This window comes from Podarcis bocagei, assembly GCF_964188305.1.
Source record: "Podarcis bocagei genome assembly, chromosome: 9".
NCBI classification, from domain to species: domain Eukaryota; kingdom Metazoa; phylum Chordata; class Lepidosauria; order Squamata; family Lacertidae; genus Podarcis; species Podarcis bocagei.
The window spans coordinates 73,559,253-73,584,071 of NC_138134.1; the positions used below are offsets into that span (position 1 = coordinate 73,559,253).

The 24,819-nt window shown below is 40.9% G+C and overlaps 1 protein-coding gene across 3 annotated transcripts in view; it reads right to left on the reverse strand.

The window, feature by feature from the left end:
- Positions 1-24,819, reverse strand: part of CTNNA2 (catenin alpha 2) — a 420,763-nt gene that overhangs the window by 387,883 nt on the left and 8,061 nt on the right. For all 3 annotated transcript variants that reach the window (XM_081207007.1, XM_081207009.1, XM_081207008.1), the window contains exons 2-3: positions 17,705-17,824; positions 15,114-15,380 (exon numbers count right to left, since the gene is read on the reverse strand). In XM_081207007.1, the coding sequence (XP_081063133.1) occupies positions 15,114-15,380; positions 17,705-17,824 (387 nt within the window). The remainder of the gene's footprint in view (positions 1-15,113; positions 15,381-17,704; positions 17,825-24,819) is intronic.

The window sequence follows — 24,819 nt, forward strand, 5'->3', positions numbered from 1 at the left end:
GGAAACCATGGTTAAATACTAAATCCTGACTTGTTGCCGCTTCTTTGAAGCAGGGAACAAAGCAGTAGAGATGCTGCCTGGCTGCAGTTGTGCACCAAAAATAGGTTTATGACATAGGATTCCTGACAATATTGCATGCAAATGATGCCACTATTATGTGACAGTAACAGATCACATTACATTAACATCCCCACCCACACTACTGATCAGATATGAAACTTTGCCTTTGTTCTTCAGGTCCTTTTCATGTTTTGCCCTTTATTCAATCTGTCACCAAATCACTTTTGTCTACACAAAATTGCAAATGTCCACCCTTTCCTCTCAGATCTCCCAGTTCAGTGTCAAGAGAAAGGAAGGAAGGAAGGAAGGAAGGAAGGAAGGAAGGAAGGAAGGAAGGAAGGAAGGAAGGAAGGAAGGGTTGGTTCATGCTATGGTAATCTCCTAATTACTGCAACCTTCATTGGAGGTTTTTAAGCAGAAGTTGGATGGCCATCTGTCATGGATGTTTTAGTTGACTTCCCTGCATTGCAGAGGGTTGAACAAGATGACCTGTGGGGTCTCTTCCAACTCTATAATTCTATCCTTTTATGTTCTTGCATCTCAAAACCCCACTGTAAAAATAATTCACCTCTCATATCTCCAGTATTTCATGCCACCCCTCTTCATATCCTTAGACTGTTTTCCTTACCTATAAAGTGACATGAAACAGTCACTGTCCCATGTGATCTTTCTACCCTTATTTCCTCTAATGTACCAACCCCATGACCTTTGCACCTCCCATGCAGACAAAGGTAAGGCAACTGCAGAGAGCAATTACTAAGATTCTGGAGAAGGAGAAGAATTGAAAATTTCCATTCAAACCATCTAGCAAAGCAGAGATTGGATTAACCTGAACGATTTTGAGCCAGGGAAAAAAAATGCTCACAAAAGCAGATTACTGAATTGAATGGTTCTTACAAACAGATTATACCCTGAGCGGTGAGCTCCTAATCACACTTGTTCTTCCATTTTTGGAGTGTAAAGCCACAAAGTGATCCATTTTACACCAATTCAAAGCTATATTTATTTTGGTGGATACAATTTCCTTGATTTTCTGGTATTACTACGTTAAGGACATTTTATCGCCACACTAATGCTTTCTGCAGCCACCTGCAATTTGATTTCCAGTGCAGGCAGCAAGACAGAATCCCAGGTGGCACATCCCTTCCCCCTTTGAAGAATCCTTCATCCCAATGATAAGGGGCTTTAGGTCACCCTTGGGTTGTTTTCTAACTCATGGTAGTCTCTTTATGGTTCAAGATGGCAGCTGCAAAAAATAGTGTCATTTTGTGCTCCTGTCTTGCGGCACTTTACCCACACTGCCAGCTGCTCAATAAAACAGGCTGCAAAAGAACTGGCATAAGAGAAATCTGTCTGCGGAAGCAGAAAGTTGCCTTCTTCTCTGCAGCCAGAGCATAAACATTAAGCGAAAAGCACTTCAGAAAAAGAAGGAAACCAAGTAGGAAGTAGGAAGACCAAGAAAGCCATGAAACAGAACAGGCTGGCAAAATCCCCTACATTAATATAAATATTTAACTTTTGTGCTACGGAGAGATAGACTAATAAGACTGCATAATGGCTTCCCCTGATAACAAAGGACGAGCCTTGGCACTGCCTACACAGAATTTGGAAAGCAACGTAAATTCGTGCACGTCCAGAACTCCTAGTCAATTAAAAGAATAAAAATGCACATGGAATTTTTTTTGCACCCAATGAGCCCTATTCAGTCATTCAAAATCATATAGTATGAAAGGGGTAGAGGGGAAATTGTTTTTTTATTTGCAGTTCTGTTCCATGACATGCTAAGCTGAAGTTCTGACTAGAGCTGACCACGTTCGTTCTCTCTCTCCCTTTCTCCTCCTTTCTCTCTTGCACACACACTTCAATAAAAAGTATTTCCCTGTTTGACAATTTGAATTGATTCTGATAAAATGAGCTATAAATGAAACTCCTGAATTCAAGTTTGACCCATGTGAGAAAAAAGCCTTGTTTCAATACTTACATTTTTAACAGGAAAAATAAGTTTTGATACAAACATAAATAAATAAATGAAGGTCTTACTTTTGGTAACTCAAAAGTTATAAACATGGCAGCCTTAAACTTCCCATAGCTACTGACAATCAGTTAGTGAATGACTAATGTAAAGTGTTCCAGTTCATTTACATTTGTAATTAATCAAAATCATTGAAGTCATAAATCAAAGCTTGACAACGTAATTCAGATTATGATTAATTGTTCTGAGGTTCCTAGCTGCCAACGACAAAGTAACAGAAAATGTGTCTGTAGTGGGATGGTCAACACATGATTATACACACTTTTGTAAAAGTGGAGACACTTATAAAAGTAGTCAGGGCAATATATACTGAACAGTTAGTCAAATTGAGAGTAAATAATGTCCTGATTGAGAATTGCAAAATAACTAAAGGAACAAGGCAAGACTGCCGATTGTTGTTTATATTAGTTTTAGAAGTGTTGGCACAAATAATAAGATGTAACCAAGAAATTAAGGTATAAGAATCAGACAGAGACAATATCAACTAAAAGCATTCACAGACAACATGGTGATATCTCTAGAAGAACCAATACAGTGGTACCTTGGTTTACAACCATAATCCATTCCGGTGGTTCGTTCATAAACCAAAGCAGGTTGTAACCCAAGGTGCACTTTCGCCAATGGGGCCTCCAAAAAAATTGTTTGTAATCCAAAAAAATGGGTTATAATCCCAAAAAAGTTTGCAAACCAGGACACGCACTTCTGGGTTTGATGTGTTTGCAATCCAAAATGTATGCAAACCAGTCTGTTCGCAAACCAAGGTACCACTGTAGAGTCAATTCTGAAAGTATTATAAGAGATAAGGGGGGGGGTGTAATAAAGACAAAACCAAACTCTTGGTTAAAAAAAAAAAAGAACAATCAGAGCAAAAATAAATTACATGATGTGTCAGGAGTCAGGACAAAGATTCAAAGGAAGGTCAAGTATCTAGGTCAGTGGTGGCGAACCTTTAGAGACAGAGTGCCCAAAGTGCAATGCAAAACCCACTTACTTATCGCAAAGTGCCAACACCGCAATTTATCATATTTTTCCGGGCATAACACACTCCCTGTTTGCGGGGACTACTAATTACGATAATGCGGGGAGGATTGCCCTGAGTTGTTAAGCTTTTTTTGGGTGCCAATGCCCCACTGGCCTGGACCTCACTTACGCTCCACCACACACGCGCATAGAGAGGAGCTGTCAGGCAGGCACACAGCAGCGGCAACAATACAATCATTTTAAGAAAGGGACTTATGAACTCTGGCACCCTCCTCCATACCTCCACTTCGAACACATGGGCTCGCACACTCCCTTCCTCCCTCTCACATGCACACATACCAAGTCAACCTCTCACACCCCCTCACATTACGCGTGGTGCAAAATCTCAACTACCCGTCCTTGTCAGGCTGCCAAGAGGGCGGGAAGGTTGGGCTTCTGCTCGGCTACGGCCGCTTCTCTTCCAGCCGATGCCCCCCTACACACACACACACACACACTTGCAGTGTGCATGGTCGCAAGCGCTCCTCTAGCAGCCTCCTCCAGCTCCATTTCAAGATAGTGAAGGGGCTGGGATCGCCATTTCACTCAGTGCTTGGGAGACAGCACGTGTGCCCACAGAGACGGCTCCGAGTGTTGCCTCTGGCACACGTGCCATAGGTTCACTACCACTGATCTAGATGTATGGCTAACAGCAAATAATATAAATCTGTATAAAGATAATTATTTAAAAACTTGGAAAGCCGTTAAAAGAAATTTGCAAATTTGGAACAGAATAAAACTTTCACTGTTAGGTAGAATGTCGACTATAAAAATGAATGTATGACCAAGAATGTTATTTTGTTTTGATCAGCAAGATAGATTGTTTCAATGTATGGCAAAAAGATATTGCTAAATATATCTGGTGGCAAGGAATAAACTGAGAATAAAATATCAAATATTGTAAAAAAAGAGAGAAGAGGTTTCTCCCTGCCGGATATGAGATATATTATGAAGCATCTTGTCTTTGTTGGTTGAAGGATGGATGACATTGAATAATCCACATATCTTAGATTTAGAAGGTCATGATAATATTTTTGGCTGGCACACCTATTTGTGGTATGAAAAAGTGAAAGTACATAAAGGATTTACAAATCCCATAATTAGGAAAAAAAAAACCTACATAATGTATGGAATAAATACAAAAATTCATTGGAGACAAAACACCACTTTGGCTCTCACCACTGGAAGCCATAGTGGTAAAGAAAAAAAAAATGATCAAAAGTTGGACAACTTATAGAAATTTATTAAAACAAGAGGGAGGAGAGTATAAATTAAAATAATTTAAGGATTTATCAGGAAAGCTAACAACATGGATACAATATCATCATTTGAATGAAGTATTTAAGAAAGATAGGATACGAGGGTTTGGGGAACAAATATCACAATTGGAGAGAGATCTGTTGGAATGTAATGTTAAAGTGCTGTCTAAAATGTATAAAATATTACTGGAATGGGAGAGAAAGGATGAGCAAGTAAAATCTTCAATGATACATTGGGCAATAGATTGGTTATAAGACAGATATGGAAGCATGAGAACGATTGTGGAATATGGATATAAAATTTACAGCGTGCTAAGGTTTAAGAGAAAACTATATGAAAATGTTATCTAGATGGTATCTAACACAGAGTAAATTGGCAAAAATGTATTGCCAATTGTTGGAAATGCAAAGAGAAAGAATGTATTATGTGGTGGTCTTGTAGTAAGCTTACTCGGAAATGATAAAGCTTACTCGGAAATGATATATAATGAATTGAAAAAGATGTTTAAAATAACATTTGTAAAAACCCAGAAGCTTTCCTTTTGCGAATCATAGGGGTAAAACTACCTATAGAAATTTATTCATGCATTCAACTACAGCGGCAAGAATGCTATTTGTCCAAAAGTGGAAAGAAGTAGTTCCAATGAAAGAAGAAAACAGTGGTACCTCGGGTTAAATACTTAATTCGTTCCGGATGTCCGTTCTTAACCTGAAACTGTTCTTAACCTGAAGCACCACTTTAGCTAATGGGGCCTCCTGCTGCCACTGCGCTGCCGGAGCACGATTTCTGTTCTCATCCTGAAGCAAAGTTTTAACTCGAGGTACTATTTCTGGCTTTGCGGAGTCTGTAACCTGAAGCGTATGTAACCCAAGGTACCACTGTAGAGATAAAAGTTATGGAACATGCAGAAATGGCGAAACTTACCAGAAATAAGAAATCAAGATAACAAACTTTTTATAAAACAATGGAAATGATGTATTGAATATTTACAAACAAACTGTAAACAGATAAGGACACTGGCAGGATTATTGTAATAACCTGCAGTTTCATAGGAGCATATATCTAAAGTAGGTGGATAAAAGAATAAGTTATAATATGCAGGAAATGTAAAAACAAAAACAAAAAGCTAAAGAACTGCAGAAAGAGGAGGAAGGAAGTTGAGTTTTGAAATGTTAGAATGATTATAAAACTATTGAAATGTATATAGTTGGAAACCATAAATTATTTTTTAAAAAGGTACTGGAACAGGTTACTTCCGGGTTTTGGCGGTCACACATGCCCAGAAGTGCTAAATCGCAACCTGTGCATGTGCAGACACGGGTTGCGAACACTGCGGGTTGCAAACATGCATCCCGCATGGATCACGTTCGCAACTCGAGCATCCACTGTATTTCTAACATGCAGCCCAATTTGACATTCAGCAAACCCCTAGCCAGTTCAGGTATTTCATGTATTCCAGCTCAAGCACACCTGGTGCAACTAAAGGAGCCCTTGATTAGTTGCATATGGTGGGCTTGAGACAACACCTGTCATATTTGTGCTGTTGTGAGGGATTCTATTCAGGGGGTTGAATAATAGGACTGCAAAAGCCTGTATAAGCTGCAATTTCAGCTGAATTTGGGGAGACCACTTGAAGCATTGTTGTGTTGAGCTATTTCAATTGTTTTTGTTTGATTTGTTCATTGCAAACAGCTGAAAGTCTATAAATTTAGATAATCAACCTGACTTGCAATGGGGGGGTTTGAATAATTTCGATTGCAACTGTATGTAATGCCTTGCAATTTCAGCAGTCAGTGGGTGGATGCAGTCAGTCAGAAAAATGCCTAAGTGAATGAGCAATAGAAAAACACACATAAACATGAAATTAAATCATTTTTACTTAAATGCAGTGTCTTTGGCATTAATTTGCAGGCGTTAAATTATGAAATAGGCAGTGTTCCTTAAATATGTAGAAAAAATGGACCCTTAGATCACCTCACATTGACAAGTCTGACAACAGACTGTTTGTTTGGTAATAGGCATTTGTAGTTCTTGAAGCTGGTATAAATATCTATAGTTTTGTTCCATTTTCCCCCAACATACCATCCATGGCAACTCGGGTAGCTGCATGCTGTATCAATGACAGATCTGCAGGTAATATACTGTTTGATGAAGTCTTTTCCTGATCATAATATTTCTGAAGATGACAATTTCTCTGTGATAATGAAAGGCGCTTTAATGACTGGAGTCGCAACACTGAGATCCAAGAATAACAATTTGTGGTTTTAATTCAGCTGTCACAAAAAGCTAGTGTAGATTAGGAAGCTGTCAGAAAGTGATAGAACGAGGCTCACTGATGGCCCTGTACCCTTTCCATATATCTCAGATCAATGACCATTTAAAAAAAACACACACACACACCCGAAACTGGGGGGAAGGGATTGAGCAACCCAAAAACACAAGACAGCAGGCTGGATCAGTCCAATGGAACATCTAGTTCAGCAACACCTTCTCACTGTGGCCAACCTGGTGTCCATGGGAAACTGGCAAGCAAGACGTGCTCACAAGAGCACTGTGTCCACCTGCAATTCCCAGAAACTGACATTCAGAGGCACAATGCCTCTGAAACAGAGGTGGCACATAGTCATTGTGGCTAGTAGCCATTGTGTCAGGAACGTTGCTTCCCAGAGCGACAGCGAGGACTCCGAAGAGGTTTATGAGGAACGGCTAAGGGAGCTGGGCATGTTTAGCCTGGAGAAGAGGAGGTTAAGGGGTGATATGATAGCCATGTTCAAATATATAAAAGGATGTCACATAGAGGAGGGAGAAAGGTTGTTTTCTGCTGCTCCAGAGAAGCGGACACGGAGCAATGGATCCAAACTACAAGAAAGAAGATTCCACCTAAACATTAGGAAGAACTTCCTGACAGTAAGAGCTGTTCGACAGTGGAATTTGCTGCCAAGGAGTGTGGTGGAGTCTCCTTCTTTGGAGGTCTTTAAGCAGAGGCTTGACAACCATATGTCAGGAGTGCTCTGATGGTGTTTCCTGCTTGGCAGGGGGTTGGACTCGATGGCCCTTGTGGTCTCTTCCAACTCTATGATTCTATGATTCTATGAGGAGGGGTGGCAGGCTGAGGAAAAACAGAGGCTTCCTTTTCATATTGAGAGTGATGCAAGCCCCTCGTCCTGAAGTGCCAGCTGTAAATTCCCAAGATAGTGTAGGTCAGACAGAGGCAGGTTCAGAGGAACTGCAGCCTTTAGAGACGGCTCCAGAGGGGGGTGGGCAAACTGCCCCCTATTACCCACAGACTCGCTGAAGGAGAAGCCTCCATGCTTGGCATTAGTCCAACAGGAGAAGGGGCGGCTGATAGAGGATATCCTGTTGGCGGAGGATCAGCCCTTTAGTGAGCTCAACGTCGTCCTCAGCAGATGATTGAGCTGTGAGCTCGGACCGAAACTACTGTGTGAATACTAATAAATCTAAGCACAATTAAACCGCCAGCTTGCTGTGTTCTTGGTGTAAGAGGGATATCTGTAATCCTGATACACTGATAGCCTTTTCCTCCATGATTTGTCCAGTCCTCTTTTGAAAGGCGCACAAGTTAGTGACCATCACTGCCTCCTGGGGGAGTGGGTTCCACAGTTTAAAAAGCTGGGTGGGTGGCAAGATTGATTACTGGAATGCAACTGTATCCATGACCTCTCTGCTCCAGCCATAGAGTTTCTACAGCCATCTTCCCCTTTCTGCTCTAAGTTGCAAAAACTGAGGGTGGGAGAGGCGGCAGCATTTGGGAGTCCCAGCAATGCCACAGCAGCAATTGGGGCAACTTAAACATCCAGGTGGGGCAAGACTCCCTAGATTGGGGGTATCCATTTGGATGTCCTCCAGAAGTTGTGGACTAGAACTCCAAACAGTCCTGAGCGCTGCCAACACAGGCTGGGTCTGATGGGAACTGTAGTGCAAAAAACAACAACAACCAAAATGGTTATTCCGCCTCCAGAGAAAGACCTGGCTGGAAATGAATCCAGGAAAATAATAATTACAACACACCACCCACCCCTATCTCTGTTTCAAAGTTCTACCACAGTAATAGGGCTGTGAATTCTTTCCATTCCTCTGTATCCTAACAATTGTTTATATTCAATTATTACTGTCTTGCTTTAAAGGAGTTACCCAGAATGTTAACTAAACCTACTGAATGAATGGCCTGAGTCATTTGCGAGAAAGGGACTGATTCCTTAGACAAAGCTTGCCCATATAATGAACTATACATGAAAGCATTTGTCTTTAAATGTGAAGTACAATTACCACAAAAAAGCTTACTGCACGGAGCATTTCATGAATTTTAACTTTTAACTTGGGGGGGAAATGTTCCATGCAATGCCCACTAGATGTCTCTATCACACAACAAAAAAAAATATACAACAGGTAGCAAATTCTCATTGCTAAATCAGTGAAAGAGACACGGCAAGGAGTGTTACACACACACACACACACACACACAATAAATTAAACATAGTAGCTATTATCAGATTTTTGTTTTGTTTTGTTTTTAAAGAAAGTTGAGAATTTCACTGGAGGAATAGAGGGGCAAAAGCCTATTTACCCCATTTCTGTCTGCATCTCCCCTCCCCTCCCTGTGCGTGTGCTTGTGTGTGCGCACACACACACACACACACACACACACACACATGCTATGGAGAACTGAGTCCCTCCTAGCAAAAGACTGGGGGGATTTTGACAATAAAAGGAGCTGGAAGCTTAAGCATTTTGACTTTGCTGACCCTTCATTGACTGTATTTATCAATATCTTTGCCTTCACCCTCTAGCAACAGAAGCACAGCAGTTCAGTCAGGCTGATATTGGGTGGGGGGGATACAAAAGGTTAAAAAAAAAGAGGAGGAAAGTCAATGTGAGCAGAGGTCACAAAGAGGCCTAAATTATTGAGGAGTTCTCTCCTGTTTCCAGCTGTATTTTCCAAGAACAATTGACTGACAGTTTTCCTCCTCCTCCTCCTCCTCCTCCTCCTCCTCCTTCTTCTTCTGTAATTATAGTGGCAATTATAGTGCATTTGTGCATCAATTTACACACAGGAGGCATATGGCACGAGTGTACTTTGCAAAAGGAAGCAACAAAAAGGGTTCTTTTTCTGCATTACCACAGCTTTGCCTCCAGGCTTACGCCCGCTCTTTATTCCTGTATCCATTTCTTTGCCATTGGCACTGTCAACACAGCATTGTTGAAAACAGTTGCTTTTATTCTGTTGCTTCCTCTGTTACTGAGTAATTCTAGAATCACATTAGCAAAGAGGTTCCCATGATTGTCCGTTGTTGTTGCTTCTTTACTAGACTTTTCCCTGTGTTTACTATTTTAACTTTCATGCCTCAGTTTGCGTTTTAAAATACAAACACAATAGATCTGTTTATCAGTTATGCCAGAAGTCATTTGATATCCAGCCGTCCATGTGACACCTCCATGCTCAGAGTTGCCATCCGGCTGACCTATTTTAATCATGATGCTAAGAGTTCATATAGCAATAGTCTCCTTTCTACGTCCTGTCAAACTAAATAAGCTTTAGAGGTAGTTGATCTCTGAATGCTAGGGTAAAGGTAAAGGTATCCCTGACCATTAGGTCCAGTCGGGGCCAATTCTGAGGTTGCGGCACTCATCTTGCTTTATTGGCCGAGGGAGCCGGCGTACAACTTCCGGGTCATGTGGCCAGCATGACTAAGCCACTTCTGGTGAACCAGAGCAACGCAGGGAAATGCCATTCACCTTCCCGCCGGAGCGGTACCTATTTATCTACCTGCATTTTGACATGCTTTTGAACTGCTAGGTTGGCAGAAGCAGGGACCAAGCAACGGGACCTCACCGTATTGCAGGGATTCGAACCACCAACCTTCTGATCGGCAAGTCCTAGGCTCTGTGGTTTAACCCACAGAGCCACCCAGGACCAAAGGCAGCTTGGCTGATTTCCTGCAGGCATCTGGCTGGTCTCCTGTTCTGGATTAAGTTTACAAATATATATAAAAGAGGAGTTTTATGGGGTTAAGGAAGAGGAAGTTTATGTGGTTCACTAGTGAACAGAAAGCTTCCTGTAGTGCCTGTTATGAGAGGCACCTTCAATTGATCAAAAATGATCAGCTTGCTTTGTTTCAAGCATTCATGGTTTTTGTTTTTGTGAATGTGCATTCTTGAAATGCCACTTGATTTTTTGCCTTCTCCCACAGACCAAAAAAAAAAAAAGGTTACATTTACATTATGTAAAGGTCACATTTACATGATCAATGTGCATACCCTTTAGGTATACTTCACTCTCCTAGTTTCAAGAGTCAGGATATTCTATTATCTTCTGTAATTTGCACTGCAACTTTATTCACTCAGTCATTAAAGGCATTTACACCCTACTCTTGAGCAGGAAAACTCCCACAGCGGCTTATGAATCAATAAAAACCAAGTCAGTTCCTACCCTCAGGCTTGCAATCTAAAAATACATGACAGCAAATGAAATATGGGGTGAGGGTAGAGGAAAGAAGGGAAGCAAACTCAGGCACCAAATTCTTAATGTTTCCCTTAACCTTCCGAGGTTCTTACATATGACCAGCTTGTCTGGAAATGGACTGTTCACAATTTAAAAACAAACAGGTCTTGGTAGCCCCTGAAGTGGGGGGAAACATGATAACCCAACCCTCCTGGAAGTGACTAAAAGGCAATTAGAGTTGTTGGCCTTTCTGTAGGGTTGGAGAACCTGTGCTTCTTCATATGCTGTTGAACTCCATCTCTCATCAGCCCTGAACAACTTGGCCAATGGTCAGGGATGATAGGACTTGTAGTCACAGCAACCTTTGGATGATCACAGCTTAACTCACCCCTGCCTCACAGCATGTACAGGGTACCTCCAGCCCATAAGGTTCACAAGCTGTCAAAATTTGGCCTGTGAGACAGTTCCCCCCAAAGACACCTATGATATCAGGTATGGGGCAGATAAAGGTGCAGCTGCAAGAGAACTGGAATATTTAAAGTATGTTCCTAATTATTCATTGGCAAGCAGAGCTTGTATTTGGCGCCCTTTAAAATTTGGTGCCAAATGCAAGCCCTGCTAGGACTGCTTCAACTCAGGAACTCCTGACTGGACCTCATCCCTGCTGAAAGCAGATTGCAGGTTGACACTAAATTCAAGTTAAGCACTGAGTGCAAGGCCCACTCAAATCAGGTCCACTCAGGGACTCCTGATCAGAGCTCCTGCATGAAACCAATATCTGCCCAAAGCAGTGTTTGCAAGTTGGCACTGTGCTTAAAGGCCCGTATAGTTAAAGCTATGGTTTTCCCAGGAGTGATGTATGGAAGTGAGAGCTGGACCATAACGAAGGCTGATCGCTGAAGAATTGATGCTTTTGAATTATGGTGCTGGAGGAAACTCTTGAGAGTCCCATGGACTGCAAGAAGATCAAACCTATCTATTCTTAAGGAAATCAGCCCTGGAAGGTCTGGAAGGACAGATCCTGAAGCTGAGGCTCCAATACTTTGGCCACCTCATGAGAAGAGAAGACTCCCTGGAAAAGACCCTGATGTTGGGAAAGATTGAGGGCACAAGGAGAAGGGGATGACAGAGGATAAGATGGTTGGACAGTGTTCTCGAAGCTACCAGCATGAGTTTGACCAAACTGTGGGAGGCAGTGGAAGACAGGAGTGCCTGGTGTGCTCTGGTCCATGGGGTCATGAAGAGTTGGACACGACTAAATGACTAAACAACAACAACAACTGTGCTTCAAGGAAGAAAAGAATAACGGAGCATGCAGAGTGTGCTTCTGAATTTCCTTGACCTGACCTCAAGTGATTGACAAAGCGTTTCATGGATGATGGGATGCATCCATTTCACCATCCCCTGGCCCAGCTGGGGAGAGCAAGTGGAGATGTGTGATCCTTGCTTTCTGCTTCTTGTCTAACTCACAAACTACTCAATCAATTACAGTAATTAAGACAGTTCCACTGAGACCAAATAAGGGATTTAAAGTAATCAGCTTTTGAGCTCCTGCCAAAACCAGCCACCTAGTCTGAGGAATACTAAAAAGCACAGGTGCAAAACAGCACACATGTGTCAAAACTCACTTTGTTTTCAAGTGCAATCAAAGTCATAATTTTAGGGGAAGGGGAGTTGGATTGTTCTAATGGCTTGAGAGAACTGCTGGTTTTATTTATATTCTGATTTTTTTAAAGTGATTTTTAACTTTGCCCTTTTTAAAAAACTTCTTTTGACAATTGCAAGGTATATTTTAATATTATCTGTAAACTGCTTAGAGGTTTACACTGAAGTAGTATGCAAATTATGTGAAATAAAAATAAATTGGCTAAACCCACTGTATCTCATTAAAAGTGTTTCTTTTTTTAAGTAGCATGAAACTTGTTCCCTAGTGCCTATATACTCAAATCATTAAATGCATCTTCTACATTTTGGTGTCCTAGAATAAAGTAGCTAGCAGATGTATTCTAGTAACTCTAGAAGAAGTACAGTAACTGCCATAATCTAATCTCCACTTTTAAGGTACACTTTAAGTAGTGATATGTTAAATACTAAATGCAGGATAAAAGGAAAGAGGTTTTAAAAAAGACTGAAAATACAAAGTTTCACGTAATGGATTTCTAAATTTTGGTATCTGCACAAATGATCCTTCCAGACCAATAAAGTACATTTCTGGCTGCTACACAAAACAACAATTACGCTGCAGAAATATCCAGATAGCAGTTTGGGGGTTTCTGAGATGCGAACAACCAAAGTTAAAATACTTGCCAGACCTCATTTTGTAAAGTGTAATTGACGATTCAGTTCTTTAAAAGCCTACTTTCCAGGATGACCTGCTGCTTTCTAATATTTTCCCTGTCATCAGAAGTTCCAGTCCTCTCTTATTTAAAGAGAAAGTTGTTCTCCTTACTTTATTCTAGAAGATTTATTTTGACCTTCATCTGAAATCTTTGTAATGCAAAGTTCACATTATACAGGTCTGTTGGATAGCTTTAACACATACATGCAAGAACCAAGAGCAATTTTAGAAATGTAGGCAGCAGCTGAAGCTATAAAAGGATGATGTTTATGTTTCAAGGGAAATACAAAGCTTATTTTTGAAGGCCATACATAGTAAGTTCACGAAATATCTCATGCACCTGAAGAACAAAAAAGTCCAAAGGAAGCAAGTCACTCATACATAAATTGGGAATACTGTCATATTAATAATGCACAATTACTTCCCCTTTTTAAACAACTTACAAATTATACTAGAGAGATAAAATGACATTTCTAAAGCCCATAAAAAGTATGAAAAAATTACCTGTAGTTAAAAGGATGCAAGTAAAGCACAGCTATGTAGAGTATCTGCTGGAAGCTCTGCATAGTGTCCTCCATCCTATTTGTTATTGTGTTTATTATGATGCAACACAATGTCCCCTGTTGGTGTTCAGTGCAGTCCTTTCTGGATGGCACTGACTAGCATTAGCTTGAAGCTGCCAAGCATCAGGTGATTTTAGTGAGTTTAAAATGTGCAGTGCATATTACCATGTGGGAAATGGGGAGGGAGGGATTTTCTGCCAGTTCCAGAACATGATCAGACTAAAGTAGCATATATTTGGGAAATTCCTCTCATCGCTGTAGGCATTTTGTATAACGTGTATACTAGCCTAAACATACAAGACTATAGGATCGTGTGTTACAGTCTCTACCTGCTCTGGTGTTGGTTTCTAATTATTTTATGTAAAGCCATCATTGATGCCAAGTAAATTCCTCACACATTTGCTGCAGGAACCCTCAATGGAACCCTCAATTGGTCAAGGCTTATGATACACTGGCAGGAAAAGCCAGAAAGAGTTTCATACTACTTATCTAGCTATACACTAATTTATAGGCTACCTTTTTGAGAATAGCAGCCCACAAGAGGCAACATAAGTAAAAGTAAAAGACACAATTCATTGCAATGTAATGCAATACAAAACCAAACCAAAACCTAACAATTTATTCACGTAATTACAAATTTAATTGTAATGAAAATAAATCCTGGCAGATTAAAAAGTAATACACACTAAAACACCTCTACAAATTAAAATCATACAGTAAGGCCTAAATTAACAAAAAAGCAGGACAAACTAAATACGTTTTTAAAACCGTCTGCACTTCCATGGGGAGGGAGTTCCACAATCTGGGAACCACTAAAGGAAAAACTGTCTCTCTCATGCACAGAAACTGAATTAATTGTAAAGGTGTGTGCCTACAAGGAAAATCTTAGTGCCAGGTAGGCTTGTAGGAGATCTTTCAGATAACATGATCCCAATAGTTTAGTGCATTGTATCAGGGTCAGACCTAATATTAGGCTGAGTGAGGCACCTGCCTCAGGTGGTAGATGCTGGAGGCAGGAAGTGGAAGCAAGTTACTCGAGGACACAGATGTATATACCAAGTGGTCCATTCTGCCCCTCCTCAGCTAATGTGCTACACTTAGATGTGATAGAAGATGCAGTGCCATCACCAGCACTAAAGGAAGATTCAACCGCTGGTCTAGTTGGTTAGGTATATGGAAAGAAGAGAAGACATCTTCTTATTCTGCTCCATAAGATGCAGAATGTTTGAGGCCAGCCCTGCATACTGTTTTTCACTGTGTAGTATTAATTCCAACTTTAACCTTCATTCCTAGACACCCGGAAATCATTGTGATCATGTGAAAGTAAGCACCCCCTCTTTCTTTTCATGCAAGCTGGGGGGGGGGGACACACACACTTACATCAAACTCATTCAGCGCTGCAGCGAGTTCCCCAATGCCAGTGTGCCCCTTGTTTTCATCAGTTGGTGAGGTGGCCTGAGCAGCGTTTGAGATGCCAGCAATAGCTTCTTGGACTTGCTTAAAGACGTAATCCCGGTTAGCTCTGGTTGCTGCTACGTCAGGGTGACGGAGGAAAGCTTGAGAAGCAGTATACAGCATGGTGGCATTCTTTTTCAGGGCACCACGAGCAGCAGCCATTTCATCCCGACAGTGGGGATCCTTGAGTTCCTGTTGCAAAATATACAAACATACATATATAAGCATGGGATTTCCCCCCCTAACCAATGGCTTGGAGGAAATGTTAAAAGTCTGGTTTGGACCCTCTGCTTTCTCCAAGGAGCTCAGGGAGCAGACATTGGTGATGCTCTCGTTTTATTTTTGCAACTATCCCATGAGATGTGCTTGGCTGAGAGACTGTGATTTACCCATGATCACTCAGCAAAATGGGTGAATAGCTGTTATGAACCTCAGTTGTCCAAGTCAAACTGTTTGCCCAAACTGGCTGTCTGCTGCTTGATAGTCAAGAGATCTGGATAAGGGGAATGGCACCTTCATAGGGAAAAAAATACATCTATGGATCTTCAAGGGAGAAACCAAATTAATTCAGAACCCAAAATATAACACCTCGTTTCTTTCCTTCAAGAGCCCTAAAACCACCTTCTATGGACATATGAGGGGCTCCTGACAGTCTTACATCCTAACAGGAACTGTAGCTGCATCAACTGTATGAGACAACACCTCCATAACAGGACTGCTGACAAGGTCCATTCAATTGCAGCTACTCAAAAAAGGACAGTCTTGATCATGCAGATGGCAGCAGCAAAAGAGCAGGGGGGCGGGGTAGATACCAGGTCTCCACAAAATTCCTATCCTGCAAGCTCCAACAGGTCATCATTAGGGACTTTTGAACATATGAATGAGGGCTATGATTTGGATAAATGTGTCCCAAGTGTGTGCTCTATGAAAGATATAATAGACTTTCGGTGGAATCGAAAAGGCAAGTGATGTGGAGGTTGAAGAAAGGCTTCAGAATTAATTGCGTGCACATCTAAAATCTTGGGCTACATGACAAGCAAAATTGACTAGATAGGCTACTTATTTTTATACCCAGAGGCTCTTTAGGAACAATGGGAATATAACTGCAGATCATATTATATTATTACTTTTGAACCACTCTCTTTTTTACCTTCATTAATGGGAAGAATGAGCCAAAGAGTCATCTTTTTAAACCACCCCAAGATTAACAATGTTTTGGCTCACACAAAGCATTACTGTTCTCATTAAAAGGAAGTATCTTTAGTTGTCTTGCCTCCTACATAGTGCCTTTTGTACAAAAAAAAAAAAAAAAAGATTTTCTGTACCCAAGCCTTGAAAATATGGGTTAAACTTATATAATCCTCTGGCCTAATTTTCAGAAGTGCAAGCCCTCTGTTCCCATTAAAGCACTGCATGGCCCATTTGGGAAGGAAGCACATCATGATTAGGGTTCTTAAAAGGAGGACATTCAAAGTGCTGCATTGCATTTAAAAAAATACACACATTTCCACGCCCCCTCCCCTGGTAGCAGCCTGATTCATTCAGTCTGGTGTGAATCCACTTCGGATGAAAATTTTCAGCTGAAAACCAGTATAACAAGATAACCAATTAGGGGTTTATCACACATCTGCATGTAAAGCATAATAAAATCCTCATTACTACTGCACAGGAAATTATGACTCATCTCAAGGCAGTTTGGTTATCTATAGGGGGTCACTGATACGCTGACCTCTTCCAGAAATTAGGATAAAGATGATTCCAAATAGAAGGTGAAGAGAGAAGGCACAGAAGCATATCCACAGTCACAGCAGGATTTTTAACTAAAGTTGCGACTGAAGTTCATAATTCCCAGGCTCAGAAGTAGTACAGGCATCTCCCCACTTACGGGTGTTTGATTCGTGTGTGACGGCATATAAGGATGCTGCCTTCTACTGAATTAGACCTGTGGCCCATTTAGCTCAGTACTGTCTACAATGGCAGTAGAACTCCAGGGTTTCAGGCAAGGGCCTCTCCTTAGTCCTATCTGCAGATGTTGAGGATTGAACAGGGGAGTTCTTGCATGCACCACAGCTTCTCTACCACTGAGCTATAGCACTTCCCCAAAGGTGCCTTAGGATTGGTGATCCCACCATCCCTCCAGTGACCTAACTGGAAATGCAATGGGATTTCTGAATCTGGAATTAGGCTCATATGATACAAGGAAGTTTCCCATGAGTACAGCTCCTCATGCTGTGCCATTCTACAAGATTTATTCTATTTACTGTTGCATGCATATCCCACTTTTCCTCCAAGGAGCTCAAGGTAGCATATATGGTTATTTTTGGAGTAGCTTTTCAGGGGGCTGAAGAGGCTGCAATGGGAAAGGATAACATCAGGAACTCCAGAATGCAGGGGTTCTTTGGAACCTCACCCCCTTTCCCGGTCTCTGAAACTGATAAAAGATCTAGAATCTTTGCATACTATGTTGAAATAGTACTGTTTTCTTTTCTTCATTTACTGTTTTTAATTATATCCACCTGTTGTCTTCTAGCAGCTACATAGTTAAGCTTCACCATCTCTTTTCCAAATTCTTTGAAGCGGTTTGCAAGGTCTTGCTCATTTGTGGCATTCTTCACAGCTTCTAATGCTTCTTCTACCTATAATGGAGAAAAATACGTGAGAGGGTTAAATTCCTGCCAGCTGATTTTCAGATATTATTTACAGCCTAATAGCTGTTTCACACATTACAGATTTGGCACGTATCTGTCTATATCCTGTATCACAAGAAGCAAATAGATTTTCCCGTAAAATTTGATTAAAGGTTAAATACCTGCAAACATAGATACAGTGTGGATTTCATGTGAAAAATATTGCATGGTTCTTTGGATTTATGCATTAGCATGCACCTGCTTGTAACCCATAACACAGACATCCACAACCAGGTGGCCTTTAGGCTTTTGGGAATACAACTCCTCTCATCCCGGGCTATTTGCCATGCTACCTGGGGCTGATGGGAGTGGGACTTCAAATCAACAGCCAGGGACCAGGTTGCAGGTGTCTGTCATAATGTATGAAGCAGATATCTCTGTGTGTTTCGCATGTACACTTCAAACAGTTGGGAAAGCAGACTACGGGGAAACATGCAGTGCTGAAACTATTTATGATATGCCATATGCTGTCTAATCCACCCATTTGCAGTAACAAAAGAACAGCTGAAAATAAAGAATGGCAGCAGTGCAATCAGGATGATTTTGAAACTTCCATTTTTAACATGTGTGCTTCCACTCAATCTGTTGCAAAACTATTGGCAGAAAAGAACATACACCCATGGTTGTTCTTCGTTGCTATACGAAAAGAGCAACTCTGAAGTTTTCATCACATTGCCAATCCCCAATCCCCAACCCCTCAAAAAGAACCCTAAATTGCCATACTAAATTACTACTTCAGGATGGTTCATGTAAAAGTTAGTCATTCTGGTGATTATGAAAAAGCATATCAAAATATGTATTCAGTCTGCTTGAAAAAATGGCTCTGCCCATGGATGACTACGGAGTTATTACAAATGATCATTTGGTCAAATAAAAAGGTGAATGTTTCACCTTTAAGAACTGAAAAACACCATATATATCCATTCTAGGGTCAAAGTGCCTATTTGGACCATATGTATGGATACAAAATGGTTGTAAAATAGCATTACTGGTCTGAGGTTCCATACACAGACTAAAGTACCATTGGTAAAAAGGGAAGACCACAACAAGCATGTCATCTTTGGGATATGAGTAACAAAAGTGAGATCCCTGAATGTGAATACCCTGCCTTTGAAATTCACTCCCCAGGAAGTCTCATTTGATATCTTTTTTGTGCCAGCCGAAGTTTATTTAATTTTATTTCTTGTCCTGACTTTTCAGAATGGTTGTGTGTGTGTGTGTGTGTGTGTGTGTGTGTGTGTTATTCTGGCTTTTTAAAGGTTTTTCTGCCCCTGTCTTCTTCTGTTGTATTGCAATGACTTTTATTAATGCTTCATTGTTTAAAACAATTAGAAAACTGCTTTGGGAGGTTATACGCCTAAACGGTGGCATGTAACAGCATGAACACATATACACGCAAATAAGGTCAAGATAATAATTTTCATTTCCCTCTGTAAAATATCATTTATGTTAAGTTAATATTACCCCCTGAATAGCTAGAATGGTGAGATGGGATTTAGAAAATATACTCTGCCATACAGAAGCAGCATCAGGAGAAAAGAATATTGGAATATGACCTGTGGTGCTTAAGCCTTTCTTCCAAGAGTTTTCAAAAAGCACAATGGTTAGAGGATTGGGGAAACCAACCAATTCCTATCAGTCCTTAGCCATATTTTGCTTGTTTCCAATTCTACAATTCTATGATTCCATGAGTCTACTCAATTGCAGTATCTATCTATCAAGCAGAAAATCTCAAGGTTTTGGATGGAGAAAGCTGGATATATTGGAGAGACCATCTACTACATTTGATGGCTGTTCCTGGCAATCCTGAAATCATTTGCCGAAAGAATGTGTTTCTTAACTGTTTTTATAATGTTTTTGGTTTCAGAATATTTTTAATGATATTGTTATTCATGTGTTTCCTGCCCTGGGTTCATTTGAGCCAAAGGATGGGATATACCGTAATTGAAATAATAATAGTAGGAAGAGGGAGACATAGGAAGAACTGGAAAATGTGTTAAGGAAAACAAATGGCATTAGATCAGATTTTCTAACTTATTGGCTGGTAACCTACATTATTTAGGTAACCTGGAATTAAGCCATTTGTGAAAATGCAAGCATCATAGTAGAAGATGTAATTGAGAAGTCACAAAGTACATCCAGGTACAGCCTTTTTAATGGGGTTTAGCCACTCTCAACTCAAACTGGCATATAAACACCATATGAATATCTCAGCTATCTGCCAATCTCCCATTCCCACCACCCTTCTGAGTAATACCCCTCCCCACCTTCTCACTATATAGAAGGATCTGGCAACTTCTGTTTCAGTGTATCTGAAGAAGTGTGCATGCACACGAAAGCTCATACCAAGAACTAACTTAGTTGGTCTTTAAGGTGCTACTGGAAAGATTTTTTTTTTATTTTGTAATAGTGGAGGAAGTGATGATTCACTGGGGAATTTTGCTTTCATTTGTGTGCAAGGAGAGTGTGATTTGTGCTTTTATAAAAAATATATTTTCACACTGTGGTGCAGAATGTGGCAGCCAGGTCATGGATCTGTGCTGAAAAATGAGATTTGTTTTTAAGGATCTACACAGCCAAATTTAAGGCACTGCCTTATATAAAACACTAGAAGGCACTAGAAATCCTAGGTTCCAAGTATCTGAAGGACTGTCTGCCTTGTTACCTGCCATTTTGTGCCTTAAATGAGCAGCAGAGGCATGCTAATAGATTAGGCCAATGTGAAAGCCTGGTTGCTGCAGGTTTCTCGGAATTTCTGATTTATTTAGTGTCTTCAGGTCAAAGGGCAGAATAACAAGCTGTCCAAGTTAGGGGTAGGTGGCACTGATTGCAGTGGTTCTGGTCCTATTTGGTTGTTTCCAAAGAGTGATGCTTAGGGAGTATTCTTCGGTCCCATGGAGCCTTTTGTGTAGGGTATCTCAGGGTTCAATTTAGTCTCCTATGCTATTTAATATCTACATGAAATTGCTGAGTAGGGTTATCCGGAGTTTTGAAGTGCATTGTCAGCAATATGCTGACGACACACAGCTCTATTTCTCCTTTACATATGCAGGAATGGCAGTGGAAGTGGTGGACCAGTGTCTTGCTTTGGTGGTGGACTGGATGAGAGCCAACAAAATGAAACTAATTACAGATAAGACTAAAGCACTGTTAGTGGTTCCCTAGACCAGACGAATGGGAGACTGCCTGCTCTTGAAAGAGTGAGTGCATAGATTGAGGGTACTCCTGGATCCTTTGCTGCCACTTGAGGCTCAGGTTGGCTCAGTGGCACAGACTGCCTTCCATCAGCTTTGGCTGGTGGCCCAGCTATGTCCCTATTTGGACAGGGACAGGGATAGCCTAACCTCTGTTGTCTATGCTCCGGCAACATCTAGGTTAGATTACTGCACCGTCTAGAAATTTAATAAATAAAATGAAATTAATATTTGTATGTTGCCTTTCCATAGTTCAAACCATGATCAAGGCAGCCTACATCATGAAAAAACTTACAACATAACAAAAGTCATAAACAATAAATAAATTAAATTAAATTAAAAAAATAAAATAAATAAAACCTCAAAAAATAGACAACCAAATTGAACCAAACTGAACAATTTCCACATAAATCATAATAAAATTGCATATGCAACAACCCACAACAAAAAACCCAAACAATACCCCAGCCCAGTTTCTATAGAATTATTAAAATATTTATTTATAAAATTATGAAATCTATACAATAAAAAATGTATTTCTATATTTAGAGTTAGCTACATCAGAAAGAAGGGAAGCAGATGGCGCTCTGGTCTAAACCACTGAGCCTCTTGGGCTTGCCGATCAGAAGGTTGGCGGTTTGAATCCCCGCGACGGCGTGAGCTCCCGTTGCTCAGTCCCAGCTGCTGCCAACCTAGCAGTTTGAAAGCATGCCAAAAAGTGCAAGTAGATAATATCCGCCCTCCCTTCCCCACAGGTGGGCAGGGTTTGTGGCACTGAGCAGGGCTCACTTGGGCGGGTGCCACCCACATGCTTGAGCCGGCCTTAGGTACCGCTCCAGCAGGAATGTAAACGGCGTTTCTGTGAGCTGCTCTGGTTTCTCCAGAAGCGGCTTAGTCATGCTGGCCACATGACCTAGAAAAACTGCCTGCGGACAAACGCCGGCTCCCTCGGCCTGTAAAGCGAGATGAGCGCCGCAACCCCAGAGTCGTCTGCGACTGGACTTTACTGTCAGGGGTCCTTTACATCAGAAAATCAACCCCTTTGCCAAGTTTCTCCATTCCAACACCATTTTGCCCTTGGAAAAGGGACTCTTTCCCCTGCCACCTCCCCAAGCTTGAAGACATGTATACACATCTCCTACCCCAGGAAATGCCCAGAGGTGACAATTGCTGGGCTCATTGTTCTCCAAGGGAAGCCAAATCTCATCACCAGACTTGCCTCAGGCTCCAGACATGCAAAGGAAGTTCTGTTATACTTTGGGTGGTGGGTACTTAAGACATGTTTGCCTATGTTAATCTTATACTTGGGTGTTGCCCTGACATATCTGTCTATTGTAATCTTGTGTAACCCTCCCCTTTTGTGACATGTTAGTGACGTAACAATGACGTATTGATGATGCTGTGTGAACTGTATTCTGGGATATGGTGGGAAAGTTTTAAAAGTCAATGTTGCCCCGTGCTCTGGGTTCACTCGCTGCTGTTGAATCTGTTGCGCAACAATAAAGGATCTAAGTCTACTGACTGCTGTTTTGCTCCAAATTGCTTGGCTGGAATTTCCTTCTTTTACTGACTGCATGGACCTGTGGGGGACTTGTACCCCGACGAGCTGGGCTGTTGAGCAGTCTCTCAACCCAGAATTTTCTTTAACTGGTGGCACTGATGACAGTCTGGGACTAGCAGGAGGTCTGCAGCTTCCTCTATACAAAAGGCAGTGCCAGAGGTTCGATAACAGGAAAATTTCACTAGATCAGTACCAACCCTTTTATCTCCACTGCCACCCCCCAAAAAAGCAAGAAGTTGTGATTCCAGCAGAAATCTTCGAACCAAAATCCAACCCTGTTATATTTACAGTGGTACCTCGCAAGACGAATGCCTCGCAAGACGAAAGAGTTTTCCGTTTTTTGAGTCGTTCCGCAAGACGAATTTCCCTATGGGCTTGCTTCGCAAGACAAAACGTCTTGCGAGTTCTTGCGAGTTTGTTTCCTTTTTCTTAAAGCCGCTAAGCCGTTAATAGCCGCTAAGCCGTTAATAGCCGCTAAGCCGCTAATAGCCGTGCTTCGCAAGACGAAAAAACCGCAAGACGAAGAGACTTGCGGAACGGATTAATTTCGTCTTGCGAGGCACCACTGTATTAACAACACAAGTACAGTCTCAAAGGGATTGGAATCTAGCATTGCTATGTCATTCCTTTAAAAAAGAAGTTAAAACTATTTCAAAATTTGCCCGCTTATTTTTTGACTGGGATTGCTCCTAAAATTGGTCAAGGTAAATCATAGTCTGGCTTACCATGCCATGTGAACATAATCATTGGTAATCAACTACCTCATTTTGAAAATTGGACAAATTATAGCAGAAGGCAAGAAGGATTCTGCACATGGAAAAGTACCATCAATCAATGCTTTGTTTTAAATCATTTGATTTAAGAATACGTCGAAAGAACAAGACAAGAGCTATATGTAGCTTTTATTGATTTAGCGTTGGCCTTTGACCAGGTCAATAAAGAACAGCTCTAGTTTAAACTTTTAAATACCAACATAGATAAGCATCAGTCCTGAAGAAAACTCTATACAGGAACAGAACAGACATTTAGAGTGAGTTTCTTAGAGTATATTCCCCACAGGCATGCCTTTTGGGGCTCTCTCAATTTTTTATGTCAACAATATAGAAGATTGTAAAGGCCATCAATATTTCCCAGCTAGCAGAGATGATTCTAAGCTTTCAGACTTATTGTGCATCAGTAGCCCACATTTATATAATACAAATAAGGGACTACTTGGATATTTGTGAGAGTTTTGTTAAAGAGAAAAATGTTAAATTACAGTAAAATGAAAACTGTAGTATTTGAAAAACGACTAGCAGTTTACAAATGGAAAACCAATGGGGTTAATATTGACCAACTGAATAATTTTAATATTTATGGATTCAGTTAGAAGGAAGTTATTGGGTTGGTCACTCAGCAACGAAGTAGCTAGAGGTATTTTAATTAATTCAAGCAGTTACAAATTTGTACAGGGTAAAGTGGAAGGGGGCGTGTGATCTAGGAATTCCAGCGTCAAATAATGGTAGCTTTGCTAGGAAATTTTGAGTACATGATCTAATCAGCAGAACTACGGTCATGACTTATTTAATTATGATAGGAAAAAAGCAACATTTTTTTCTGAGACTTCCTAATAGCAATGTTGAAAGCCAAGACTGGCTGGTGTGCCTGGTCATTAGTCCTGTAGTAGTAGCTGTGGTAGTAGCTGAAAGATGCAAAAAGTCGTGTTTTTTTGGAACAGCGAGCAAATATCAAAGAATTGTGAAGTGTTGAGAGGGGGGCTGCTGTTACAAACAAAACATTTAAATAGCTACCTTTCTACCAGTACGACGGGAGGGGGACACAGGAAGGAAACAAAGTCGGAAGGGAGCCATGGTCGGAAAAAGGTTGAGAAATATTGGTGTATACCACCAGTTTGGTTAACAAGCCAAGTAAAAGAAGCTGTTAGAGGCAAGAAGGCTTCCTTCAAATGAGGGAAACAAAAAGGAACCCAAACTTTGAACAAACAAATATGATCAGACAGTGAGAGATGCAGAAAGAAAGAAAGAAAGAAAGAAAGAAAGAAAGAAAGAAAGAAAGGAAGGAGCACATTGCAAAAAAATAATAATCCCATAATGACCAGCAACAGCAAAATACGTTCATAGCAGAAGACTGGCTAAGGAAACTGTCAGACCTTTGGATTACAAGGGAGTTGAAGTATGCTGAAGGAGAGT